This window comes from Hippopotamus amphibius, chromosome 6, assembly GCF_030028045.1.
Source record: "Hippopotamus amphibius kiboko isolate mHipAmp2 chromosome 6, mHipAmp2.hap2, whole genome shotgun sequence".
Taxonomy (NCBI): domain Eukaryota; kingdom Metazoa; phylum Chordata; class Mammalia; order Artiodactyla; family Hippopotamidae; genus Hippopotamus; species Hippopotamus amphibius.
In genome coordinates this window covers 44,316,723-44,330,671 of record NC_080191.1, presented here as the reverse complement: position 1 = coordinate 44,330,671, position 13,949 = coordinate 44,316,723, and the positions used below count along the sequence as shown (strand labels likewise).

General features: G+C 43.7%; 1 protein-coding gene across 2 annotated transcripts in view; it reads left to right on the top strand.

Moving 5' to 3' along the window:
• The first annotated feature begins 379 nt into the window (after positions 1-379).
• Positions 380-13,949, top strand: part of NHSL1 (NHS like 1) — a 241,442-nt gene continuing 227,872 nt past the window's right edge. For both annotated transcript variants that reach the window (XM_057738200.1, XM_057738198.1), the window contains exon 1: positions 380-665. In XM_057738200.1, the coding sequence (XP_057594183.1) occupies positions 383-665 (283 nt within the window). In that variant the 5' untranslated portion in view covers positions 380-382. The remainder of the gene's footprint in view (positions 666-13,949) is intronic.

Sequence of the window (13,949 nt, the reverse complement as noted above, 5' to 3'; positions counted from 1 at the left end):
GACTCGCGTCTCCAGTCGCGCCCGCCGCGCCCCCAGCCCGGGAGCTGCTCCTCGAACTTCCTCTGGCCGCGCGACCCGGGAACCCCGGCGGCTGGAAGGAGCCCGCCAGGCGCCAGGCGGCCGCCGCTCGGACCCTCCGGAGCCCTTCCCCGAGACTCCCCGGGCGGCCGCCGCTCCTCCTCCTCCTCGCCGCCCGCCCGCCCGCCCGTCGGTCCGTCCTGCCCGCCCGGCTCGCCGCTCCCCGGCGGGTAGGAGCCCCCCTGCTGCCCTCTCGGCGCCCCGCGGCCGCCCGGACTTCTCTTTGTGTTGGATGCGGACTCGCGCCCCGCGCCGACCGGGGCCGGACTGAGCGCCGCGCTCTCCCGCGCCGCCCGGCCCGGCCATGCCCTTCCACCAGAGGACCGTGGAGCCCGCGCGGCTGCGCCGGCCCGAGGCGGCCGGGGCGGCGGGCGCGCCGCTCTTCCGCTCGCTGGAGCAGGTCAGCTCGCACGCCCTGGTCTGCCTGCTGGAGCAGCTCGCCGACCTGTCGCGCTGCGCCGGGGACATCTTCGGCGAGCTCGAGGCACAGGCGGCCGCCCTGGGCCGCCGCACCGCAGCGCTGCACCGCCGCCTCGACGCCCTGCACGCCGCCACCGCGCGCCTCGACCACCGCCGAGTGAAAATCCGTGAGTGGCAAGCGGCTCGGGGGAGGGGAACCAGGCGGGGAGGCGCCCGGCCGGCTGCTCCCTCCCGCCCCCTGGCGGCCCCGGGCCGGCTCTCGGGCATCTGCGCGGAGCCCCGGAGCCCCGTGCCCGCGAGAGGGTCGGGCTCTCGAGTGGGGACGGCGGGACCCGGGACCCGGCGGCCGTGCAGGTGGCGGGCGCGTGCGGCGCTCTCGGACCCTCGGGTTTCGAAGTTTCCTGGCCCCCTCGATGGAGCGGGCACCCTGATGGAGTGTGGGAACTGGGCTGGCCCCGTCCCACTGTCTGGTCGTTCTCTCTGTCTGTGTGGGAGGCTGAGAGGAGCCCCAGGGGCGCTGTAGGCAGAGGAGGAGCCAAGGTCGTGGGAAAAGGTCAGGGAAAGGTAGCCTGTTGGAGAAGGCAGGATACGATATGGGTGTGGGTTTATGATGATTCTAGTCTTTGAGACTTCAGGAGGGGCCGTTTCTGAAAGTCTCTATGGATCTCAGCGAGCATTGGGGCTGCACGTCACCTGTCTGACCGGTGCTCTTACCTAAATACAAACAAAAGTATGCTTTTAGTTCAGAGTTTTCTTTTTTGGTGCTTATTTTTGCCCCTTCCCGACCTTCGGCCCTCTCTGACCCACCGGCTCGTGGTAATTCAGGGAGCCTTGACCTTGTACTGACACTCACAATCCCAGTCGTCTTTGTCTGACCTTCTCCAACTCTGAAAATCAAGTCTCTGGCCAGAGGTAGTGATCTCTCCAAGCATCCATTTCATTTCAGCAGCTTAACCAGCTCCAGTGAATGAAGTAACTGGAATTTCCTGCTGGCCCAAAGTAGAAAAACTCTCAGTGTGATCTTTGTGTGGTTTCTCCTTTTTTGTGACATGGACTTGATCATAATCCTGAGTGTGAAGAGTGAAGTGGAGAAGGTTGATGAATTGCAGGGTGGAAGGGGACGTGTTGGTGTAACACATGCCTAGATTTCAGCAGCTGTGGGTGAAAGTAGTCTCTCTTAGAATCACTTCATATGCAATCTTGAATAGCTGGTTTTCAATTTTTTTTTCTCCTTGCTAGAAAAGCTTAGTTATATTTTATCACCTTACAACTGGAAGAGTTCAAATTTTTATTACTTTAATACCAGTGAGATTGTTTGCTGTAATACATCTTTCTCCAAGTTGTGAAGTTATCAGGTGATGGTTTTATATTTTACAGTTCATCTCTTTGATATTGCTGTCAACACATCCTTATAAGTTGTGGGCTGTTCCCAGCTGCGGAGAGTTCCCCCCACCCCTCCCCCACCAAAAAGAAAGTCAAGGGGAAAAAATCAAAGCAGTCTGATAAAGTTGTTGGACATAACGAGACTGTATCTACTTAACGTGCATAACGACTCATGCATTAGGATATACTGTCTTAGTGGAATGTCATGGTTATCTCAGTAATCACTAGATGCTTCTCTGCCTTTCCCGTGTAGAGTGTCAGTGTGTGTGTGTAGGTGAAGGAGAATTTCACCCTTGAGTGCTGTGATGAGGCATATCTGACTGCTAGGTGTACTCATCTATTGTGGGAATTGAGAGACAAGAAAAAAACTCCCTGAAGGTCAAGAACTCTTTCTTTTGCCAGTTTTGTTTTACATTTAAACATATCACTTTTCGTTCTTTTCGTACATATGCAACAGTAGCTAAGGTTTGTAGCCAAAATCCCCCAAATTCCTTGAAGTAACTAAGGTTGTCCTAATTAGTGACTGAAATAACTCTTTTAAAAACTTTCCACAAGTTTCTTTGAATCTTTGGCTTTGACTTCATACCAGATAACCTGGCTCATCTTTTTTTCTTTTTATTAAATGATGGAGAAGGAAGATTTTTATTGTATATAATTATGTCTGAGAATAGAAAACACATATAGAGAAGAAAGCTGAACTATAAAGACATGCGTTTTTGTGGTTTTTCACCTTCACACACAACTTTTTTATATGCTAAAATGCATTGAAACACTATGCATTCGTCTTATTTAGATTGTTAGGATTCTTTTTTTTTTTTTTTTAATGTCTTGTTCCTGTGTAAAAGCTACATTTTGAAGTCATTTTGGTCCCCTTTTAGGCAGGTCTAGAGAATAACATGCTCCATTAGAACGGATGCACAGACTTTTAGACTTGGAAATGACTGTAGAGGACATCTCTTCCGTTAACTTTTTTTAAAATTAATTTATTGGCTGTATTGGGTCTTCGTTGCTGTGCACAGGCTTTTTCTAGTTGTGGTGAGCGAGGGCTACTCTTTGTTTCCTTGCGTTGGCTTCTCAGAGCGGTGGCTTTTCTTGTTGTGGAGCTCGGGTTCTAGGCGCGCAGGCTTCAGTAGTTGCAGCACGAGAGCTCAGTAGTTGTGGCTCTCAGGCTCTAGAGTGTAGGCTCAGTAGTTATGGTGCACGGGTTTAGTTGCTCCGCAGCATGTGGCATCTTCCTGGACCAGGGATCAAACCTGTGTCCCCTGCATTGGCAGGCAGATTCTTAACCACTGGGCCTCCAGGGAAGTCCCTCATTAACTCTTAACAAGCAAGGAAATTGAGTCCAAGAGAGTTGAAGTAATTCACTCTAGGTTAGGTGGGCTAATGGCACAGCTGGGCCTGGAGCAGAGCCCTGTCTGACTCACCTGCTGTCCCACTGCATGTATCCCGTCCCTTTCAGGGTCACGTTGGAATGGGAAACAGTTTAGGTACATTGCATGAACAGTCCCAAGTATAACAGTGACCGTTAATTTCATCCTTCTTGTCAGATAAACCTTGTAATGAGTCTCCCAAGGAGCAAGTAACAGTAACTGAACATTTTATCAGAAGCCAGAGTGCAGCAGAGTGTGCATTTTATTTTACACTGCCTGATGGGTCTCTCCTATAATCAAGGGTGTGAGTGGAGCTGTTTAAAAAACACACACACTTTATCTTTCCAATACAGAAACAGCATTTTAGTGCCGTGGGCCAGCCCTGCCTCAGTAATTCTGAGAAGTATTTAATCAAGTTTGCCATTCCTCAAAATCTCATAGGTAGTCATCTAAAATAATTTTTTTGTAATAATTGGGGATAACATATATTACTTTTTTTCTCCTGCTTATCCTTAAAAGCTCCCCTAATGCTTCCTCCAGCACCCCCTTGTTGGAGAGAGGGTTCCCATGGCAGCCGTTATAGACATCTATTCTATACCTCCATCCCCACATTTACCAGTGTGGGCTGAAATCTCTATTCACTTCTGCTCCCCTCTGCTAGATAGCAAGTTCCTGAGGTCAAGGATGGCTGCATCTTTGTTTTTCCAAAGTTTAAAACAGTGCCTGGAATGCAATAGCTCAATCAATATTTGAACTGAACTAATATTTAGTTTTTTAGTGCTCACTGTCAAGAAGAATAACTACAGAAACCTTTGGGAGGTTATACTGACTATACTGCTGTATTGACTGCTGCAGGTCTGCACGAAGAAGACAGTTACTTTAAAAACAAATGAAAAAATAAGCCTTTTACCTCTTTAAGGTTATGAGCTTAACCAGCAGTATACTTCTTCCCATAAAAGTCAAATGTCGTTAATTCTGCTGACAAAAAATAAGTTCCCATTGAAAATAGTGACAGTGGCCGGAAATGTGGGTGGTTATATCTCGGCTCTGTAAATAATCAAAACAAATTTTTCTGTGCAGAAATCAGTAGACACTCAATCTAACAGCCCAGTTTTATTTTTAAACTTGTGTGATTTGTTTCTTTTTATAATTAATAATAACATTATACCATGTAGCACTTTTATGATTGAAAGAATGTGTTTTAATTCGTGTGAGGTAGGAAGGCCAGGTTATAGTATATCTGTTTTATGGACAAAAAATTGGGAGTTCTGAAATTAGTAAGAGGTATACATAGACATTGAGTCTTTTGACTTCTAGTCCCAAACTTCACCTTAACAGTGCTTTCTGGGTGAATGATAAATGTAATTGTTGAAACAGAATCGGAAAAAAAAAAGAGGATTTGCTGGCTTTTTTCCCTTATAGTTCCAGAAAAGCAGGTTTTTCTCTTCCTTAGATTAGTGTTCTAAGTTCAGGGAGGTTTGTTGTGTTGCACAACGGTAGGGGGCACTGTTCACGCCTTAGTGTGTGTGTTAACTGTGCTTCCATGGGGTTGGCGTGGTTCTCAGCATGTGCACTCGTACATGATGGCCTTGGTAGAATGTATACAATTTTGGTAGGTGAGATAAATGGTGTTCAGGATAGCTGACTGGCAGAAAGACTGTATGGGCACAATTGTTGCATAAACAAGGTATGGGTTTGCAGAGTCTGTATTATTAGGCAGACACTGTAGCCTAATACTTTCTGGGTGGTGCTCTAGGTGTCAAGCTGCATTGTCCTACCTCATAATGACTGTTCCTCTGACCCAACCAGAGGGTCAGCTGGTCCTGATGTCAGAATATCTTTGCTTCTTTCTCAGAGTGAACCTTTCATGCCAGGTGCTTGTCAGAGTTCAGAAGACAGAGTAGAGACTTCACTGCACTTTTAAGAACACCTTGTGTGATTGTTTTTCTACCTGCCTGCCTGCCTGCTGATAAATGTTTGTATTTCTGGTGAAATTGGCGTAAGACTTGCTTTCATTGAAACATACCACATACTAGGGAGGATGTTGGTGTGGAGATGAGGTCTCCACCCACCTCTAATCCCTGGATGGTCCCTAAAGGTATTAATGGAAACTGACAGCTGAGCGCCCAGACTGCACCTCAGATGGAGGCAGAATGAGATGAAGCAGTGTTTCCCATACATATTGCCGGACCTGAAGAACTGCTTGCAACTCTCGTTAAAGTTACGGATTTCCAGACCCTTCCAAAGCCTGTTGAGCCAGAGTCTCCAATATGTTTAACAAGTGCCCCAGTGTTCTTAGAGCATGGGGTGGAGTGTTGAAATAGACTTAGAACTCTGGGAGGAGCGTTGAAATAGACAGGAAAGCTCATTGGGTTGAGAATTGGGAGACTTGAGTCTGGCTTCACCTCTGCCATTTTCTAATGCAGATTTGGAGCAATTTATTCAAAACCTCCTTTCCTTATCTGTAAAATAGAGACTTTGACTAAAATAACCCCTGTGGGCCTTTCCAGTTTTGGCATTTGGTGATCCTAATGAGGGGTTACTATTTGATAGTAGTAGTATCTCAGATGGCCTTGTAAATACAGCTTTGATCAATAAACCCTCTCTGATTCTTATCTCTAGGCGTCTTAAAAAAATCTTTTGTGTCCTGAAATCAATTCTCTATGACCACACAGACTCTTCCAGCTCACATTTTACCCACATGGAGTGCATGGAGCCTCACGTCTTGAGGGGTTAGTCATTTTCCAAACAGATGGGGCAGGTACTTGTTTCAAATTTGCATATATCCTGCCCACAGTCCATTCATAGCTTCCTCTTCATCTTTGAAAAGTGATAATAACATCATTTGGAAAGAGAATTGTTTAAATGTACTTGTCATATGTTAGATTTATAAAAAAGAGTTATTTTGAAAAAATTATGAACATATATTGTTTAAGCCAAAACATCAGCCTCCTCTTTGACTCCTGGGTATTGAAATTATAATTACTTGGTTTAAAAAGCTACGTACATTTAGGTTGAAATGATTTATTTAGCACTTATCTAGTTTTCCTCTATATTAGAGGGAGAGCCAGTATTAAAATTTCATCTATATGTATTGTTTTATGATTGAGATTAGCAAATGAAAAAACTTAAACAATGAGAGAGAAATCTTTGAGAGTCTTAATATTTTGGAGCAAAATTTAGAAACTTTTAGAAACAAATAATAGTGTTTTCCTCTGGCTATCATTTTATAAATTTATTTATTTAATTTATTGGCTATGTTGTGTCATCGTTGCTGCACACGGGCTTTCTCTAGTTGCTGCGAGCAGGGGCGACTCTTCATTGTTGTGCGCGGGCTCCTCATTGTAGTGGCTTCTCTTGTTGTGGAGCACAGGCCCTAGGTGCATGGGCTTCAGTAGCTGTGGCACATGGGCTCAGTAGTTGTGGCTCACAGGCTCTAGAGCACAGGCTCAATAGTTGTGGCGCATGGGCTTAGTTGCTCCGTGGCATGTGGAATCTTCCCAGAGCAGGGCTGGAATCCACGTACCCTGCCTTGGCAGGCGGATTCTTTACCACTGCACCACCTAGGAAGTACCCTATCATTTTAATATGTTTTAAAAATCACATTTTAAATGTAAAATAAAATGGTTTGCACCTAATGAGGCACTTAGTAACTTATTTATTTAATTCTGTTTCTCCTCAAATTGGTTTATATCCTGGAATGAATTAATTTTGCAAGATTTGAAGTTCAAAATCAGCAGGATGGTGCCAATGGCCATCTTGCTTTCATGTGTTACATTTGTGGTCTGCATTTCTGAAAACACACAGGCCTTAGCAGCACTTTACACAAATGTAGCAAAAGAGATGGAGCGTCTGTTTTTGAATGAGCGTCTGTCTCTTCAGAGTAAAGGCCCTGGAGGTCCCAGCCTCAGTCCCTTTCCTTGTGAATTAAATGACATGTCTGTGATAGCATTTAGCATGACTCCAACAAAAAAATGACATTAGTGGTATCAGTAGCTAGGCAGCAGCACAATTCCAATTTCTGGTATTGGGCCATTTTTTTGCAACTTTGTATTGCCTGATGATGAGGACAGCTAATGTCAGGGCACTTGCAGTAGGCCACTTTTCTGTGTACAACAGCTCCAGCAAGTGGATACCATTATTCTTTCTGTTTGGCAGGTGATGCAGCTAAGGCACAAATAATTTGTTTGTCCACATTCACAGCTAGGAAGCGACAGAGCTGGGATTTGAACCCAGGTCCAGAGCCCTTCCTAACCATTCTGTGAGCCTGTCTCTCCTCCAGTCGTGACATTCTGTCCTCAGATAAGGAACGCTGATACCAGGAGGGTATGGCAAAAGCCTGGCAAATATCAGGCAAGGGGTGGGGGACTCTAAGTCTTTTGGTCTTCCCTGTTGTCCTTCTCTTTTTGTTTTGAAACTTCTCAAACTATTAGGAAGTGGCCAAGAAATGTGAGACGTGCCTCTGAAGTGCTTAACACGGTGCCTGGCACATAGCTAATGTGTATTTAACCTTTGCTGCTATTGTTGTGATGCCACTGAAGGCTGAGGGAAGGCTGGGTGTACATCGATGTCGCTGTATTACCGCAGGTGGCCCAGTCCATCTGAGGCCACTCACTGAAGTGAAGAAGATGAAGCTTGGGTCAGACATAAACATACAGATACTTCCCATCTGAAAACCAGAGAGTTCTGCCCAGGATCTTAAAGTACATGTAGTTCCGGACAGGAACTTGTGAAGGGTGGTGGTTTCTTTCTGCCTCACAGGGGTTTGGTTTGCGGGGTTGGGGTGGGGGAGCGAGCCCTTCTCCTGGGGCCTTTATGTGGATGTGCGGGAGCCCTCAGCACCTCTGTTTCCTCCCTTCTCCTTGTAGGAACTGCGGACACAGTTCAGCTCCCACTGGCCTCTGAGCTCTAAGAGCGTCTCCTTCACCTCGGATGCCCAGGGAGCTGTCAGCGCCTAAACCCTGCTCCTACCTGATTTCACGTGCCCATTCAGAACTCGAGGGGCTCTGCTCAGAGCTCAGCTTTCACTGGGCATCTTGGAACACAGAGCAGTTGTTGGCACTATCTCATTCACCTCGTGTTTCCACACTTTCTGAGTCATCAGATGCACCGGGGCCCTGTTTAAAAACAGATTCCCAGAGATTCTGGAGACTCTGAGTCAGCAAGTCTGGGGTGAGGCCAGGAACACGCTGACAAGTACCCCCAGGTGATTCTGATTCACTGAGTTTTGGAAACACCAGCCCATGTTGTATGTTAGGAATCTGGTCCATTGAAGATGGTGGGCTAATCCTCCATTCATGAAGTGTATTTGGGGTTACTCTGCGAGTGCGGAGTTGTGAAGGGTTCAAGAGGAACAGGGTCCTTCTTCAGGTACTTTACCGTTGCACGTGAATGATTCGATATGTAAATATTAAGGAATTAACCATTATTGATAACATTATTTCTAGAAGAACCTGTTCCGAATTCCAAATTACCAATTTAAATTGGGTTTTTAGCCGTATCGTGAAGCATGTGGGATCTTAGTTCCCTGACCAGGGATTGAACCCATGCTTCCTGCATTGGAAGCAGGCAGGGAGTCTTAACCAGTGGACCACCAGGGAAGTCCCTAAATTGGATTTTTAGAAGCCATCTTAACTTACAAAACCTGCCTGTAAGTTTGTGGGACAGTGGCACTCCTACACATGTAAAATACTGATTTTAGGTGTTTTTAGCATATTTTGTCTAAAAATTATATTCTGAAACACAAACAAATATAAACCCTTCTGGAATAAGATTTTTTTTCCCCCTGTGGGATGGTGGAGATTTTCTTCTGTTAGTATTCTTTTATTTTCACTTATTCTTCTGATTTGTTTCACAAGAAATTACCCCCTACATAGAAGAGCAATGTCTTGCTTGGGGAGAACAAATAACTGTTTCAGGTTATTCCTGCAGGGAAGTCCTCTACTGTTCTTTCCTCTATTTTTTACCCCTTCTGATTAAAAGCTGGTACTGTACTGTGTGGAAGACTGTGCAGTAACTGGCTGATTAAAATGGCAGTAACACATGCTAAAATGTAATGGGGGTTTCTACACAGCTGTATTAGGCATCTGATAAAATGTTCTGAGGACTCAGAGAGCACCATGTGTAGCAAAGGAAATTGAGTTAAGTGGAGGCTGTGCTATGCGTAACCAACTTATGCCTGACTATGTTGGCATCTGAGAACTACCATTGCCTTGCTGATGGTCTGGCTGCTGTGACCACCATCTAGGCGAGGGCACTGCCCTCCATCTCTCAGGATGTTCCAGCTGTACTTGGCTAGCTGGTGGCATCTCAGGGAGCTCCAGGAAGCTTGACTCTACAGCTGGGATTCTTTACTTCTACATTATATGAGGGCTAAGCTTGGTGGAAAATCATGATGTAGTCTGAATAATCTTAGTATAACTTTTAATTTATTGAACAGGCAATCCACTTATATTATTGAAAAAAAAAAGTTATGCATTGAAAAGTCTCACTCCTCCGTCTCCTATCTGCCTTGTCCTCTCCCCTCTCCCCACTAGAATAACCACTTTTATTAGTTTCTCTGTATCCTTCCAGAATTTCTTCATGCAAACATAAAAATATTAATTTATGTCATTTTCCTTCCATTTGCTATGTACATAATTTCTGGATTCTCCTTTTGGTCCCGAGTCATTGTTTTCATTATTTTTCTGTATGTCTTTTAAGCCAGTTCCTTTCTTATTTGTGAAATCGAAGTTAACTTTTTTTTTTGGTCAGAGAATGCAGTTGATTTCAGAAAAACAAGATCAGTTAACCTTGAAATGGATTGTTAATCTAAGCACCTTCTTAAATTTTATTGCCAGTGCTTTGATTTAGATACATTTTAAATATGAGCTTCCCAAGAGATGATTAAGCTTTTCCTGTATTAAGGAAGGAAAAGGAAGGAGGGACTTCTGTTAAATGTTTGTAAGAACACAGTGTAAGTTGAGTTTCTTTAAAAGTGGGCATTTTCTGCCTTTTATTTGGATATCCAGCATGCTGAATGTGAATTACTTCCTGGTGTGGGACTGTTGCTGATACAGGGCTGCATTTGAATTTTTGTGTGTAATGTTTTACTCTGAGACAGTGACTTCATTAGCTAAATAAATGCATATGATCTGGAGGTCTGCTTGGTATTTTAACTTTACTGGGTTGGTTATAACTACCTTGAGTGCAGAGTATGGTGCAGAGTGACATTCACAGACATTTGAACGAGGCAACTGTGGACATTTGAGTTGTTTTTTTCTTGGTTGTAAGCCTGCTTAAGACCAAAGATTGGTACGGAATTCGTATAGAAATGACTAACTTAAGCATCATTCATGAGTGTAGACTCAGAAACTTAATCATTGAATTACACAGCCTACCATGTAGTTTTGCGTAAATAAAAGTATATTAAAAAGCTTTCAGCCTTTCAGAGTATGTCGTCAAGTAGTTCTGAGTATAAAATTAATGTATATTCATCTTAAATTTCAAACCTGTAGAGTACAGAGAATATAGAGAAGAAGAAATATTACAACCTAAGGAGTGTCCATTTCCTCTTGTTTTTTTTGTTTTTTTGTGGGGTTTTTTTTTTTTTTTGGTTAACATGTATAGATCTATCTATAGGTATAGCAATAGATAGCATTTTTAGCAGAACAGGGAACATCACTCTTTATAATTTTTTGTCCTAATCTTTTAAGATCTAGCTTATATTGTAAGAATTTCCCCCCGGGTCATCGACACCCAGAGGCTGTTTTATATAGGAGGAGCATTGGGGTGCATCTCTCTGACAATCTTACTTTGCTTTGGCTCCCAGGTGAAGTCCTTATGATGTTCCCAGGGGTCTGTGTGTTCACACAAGGGTTATCAAGCAGACATTTTTTTTTTTCTCCTGGTGCTTCCTAGGGTTTCTTCTGTGTTTAGCTATTTGAGAACTTGTCAGTTGCACTCATGAGGCCTGTCTAGGAGAGGGTGTGTTGGAGTTCTGTCCATTAGTCCAGTGGATTGCTAAGTCTTTTGTCATTATCCCCATCTGCTTGAAAAATTCATCATATTTTGTGTCTAACACTGTTTGCCCAACATGACGGTTCTCTGTCTTTACAGCAAACATATCTTTGAGTCAAAGGGTAGTTGTCTCCTTCCTTCTTTATTGGTTCTTTAGTTGAGTGGCGTTCCTGTTGTACTAACAAATATTATGTTGCTGTTTTTCCTCTGAAGTTGCATTTCTCTTTTTCTCTTAGGAAACAAACATTTCCCTTCTCCTTTCACCAAAATGGCAATTAGACATGTGTCTCAAGGTTTCTCACCTTGGTGGACACCTGGTCTTGGCCGCATATGGGGTCTGTTTAGATTTAGCTCAACAAGATTTAGAAAGAAAGGTGTGTCAGTTATCTCTTGCTGCAGCTTTGGTTTCTGTTTTATGGAAAGATGAGGATTAACCTTGTTCCTTTTATTCTAAATGTTGGATGGTTTAGTTGAAATATTAATAGTCTATGAAAAGATTGGGGGATGGGGCAAATTCACTCATGATAATGGTAGCAGGGGATGAAGATATGAAATGGGTGGGAGAAATGTTTTTGAGTGCCATCAGTACATTTCTCATAATCTAAATACATTGCTTGTAAATTGCAACGTCCCCTGAATAAGTACTTATGTTAACATTGGTGGGATAACATTTGTAGCTAACATTTGTAGGATACTTATTGTGGGACAGTTTCATTAGTCCTCATAAAAACTGTGTAAGAGAGACATATTACCACCCCCACTTTATTGATTTTACTGAGTGGCACAGAGAGGTAAAGTAATTTGCCCAAGGTCACAGAACTGGTAAGTGGTAGAGACAAAATATGATATAGGTGAATTCTGTGTCTAAACATTTTATTTGAATAATTTTAGTTAATTTTTGTGACCTTTTAAGTTCGTTTTAATATTGAAACATTTCTGAATATGCCAGGGGCGATGATAGGTATTTTCTATTTTATTCTGGTTATTTTTAATCGTTGTGCCACTAGCCCAGTGGTATGACCCATGGAGGTGAATTAGCAGCCCATGCGACAGTGCTCTTGTGAATCTGTAGGGAATTAATAAAGTTTGTCTGGTTCTTTGAGCTGCGCTGATGAAAGGTACTCTAGTCTCTAAATACAAAGTCTTTTTGTTAATGTGTCCCATCTTCTGGTCTCTTTTCCTTTGCCAGACATTGATGATCAGTCAGGAGAGAGGTGATATAGGAACAAATTCAATTTCAACCTTATTTTTATGTAGCGGTTTGTTAGGGGGGCAAATTCTCTTCTTGCCTTTCCCTTCTCTCCCCAAGCCTGCTCTACTTAATGCTGTCACACTGTAATGTGCTACCTGAAGCTCATACCTCAAGGAAAGGGTTTCGTTTACTTGATAGTGATGGAGGAGGAGACTAGCTGGTTGATACTCCACTCTTTAGAACGTTTACCTGTGTTAATGGAAGATACCTGTAACCGCGTGGTGCTTGCTGGTGGCAGAGGCCATGAGAATTGGGACCCATAAACCAGCAGTTCTCCAAGTGTGAATCCTGGGCCAGCAGCATCAGCTTCTCCTGGGAACGTGCTGGAAATGCAAAATCTTGGCCCCCCACCCCAGGCCTACTAAATCAGAATCCATGTGGGTGGGCTCAGCAGCCTGCTGTTAACAGCCCTCCAGGTGATTCTGAGGCTGGAGGGGTTATGGAGAACCGCTGTCTGCATTATCAGCTGGCCTGGGGCCATAGCAGTGAATCAGTGTGGAGACCTGGAGCCTCTACTGTGCTTTGGGCAGTGACTGGGGCTGCAAACGTTAAATTCTTTACTAAACTTCTTTCTGCCTCTGGCCGGGGCAATTTGAGTTTATGAACGCATGCTTCATCACCATACAGCAAGCTCTCTTGCTTTAAGAGTCTCTGAATCTGCCAATCTGTGCCTTAGAGGCACACTTCTAGCTGGCCTTCGATATTTGGAGATTAATAACCTGCCCCCTGAGCTTGTTCATCGTCCTCAGGGCTAAGGGCAGTCTCTCTGATTTCCCTTTTCCCAGGAAATTTAAACAGCATCTAGAGAGCAGGGAGGTGACTCACCACAATCATAGGGTAGGGACATACTTTCTAAACAAAATCCAGGGGGAGAGGATTATTCTTTCTAAATACTGATTACATAAAACCCCCATTTCGATATTTTAGTGAGTGCCTCCTAACTAAAAAACATAGCTAGGAAAACTTGAGGCAGGCATGGGAAATTTTACTTGTGGATGGGACGTACACGTTTGAATAAATGTGAGAAAAATACACAAGCATAACGTATTGAGTACTTGATGTTCTGTTGCTGCTGGTGGAATCCTATTTTGCTTTACCCAATGTAATTAAACTTTTCCATCGATTATTATTTATATAAGCTATCCATTAAATTAGCTGTTACTACAGTATAATCCACTGTAGTTTGGAGAAGTCAAAGATAATTGAAGCAGTTTGATAATGGCTGCAGAGCATAGTAAAGAGGTTGTGTGACCTTGAATAAATTACTTAACCTCTCTGTGCTTATGTTTTCTCCTTGGTAAAATGGGCATTGTGTTAATGGTTGTTGGATAAAATGAGATATTCAGAACAGTACCTGGCTCATAGCTGATAGATATTTTGGGCTGGCCCTTACTATTTTTAAAAAACTTTTAACCTTTTTTCTGAGTGTATTTTAAAATTGAAGTGTA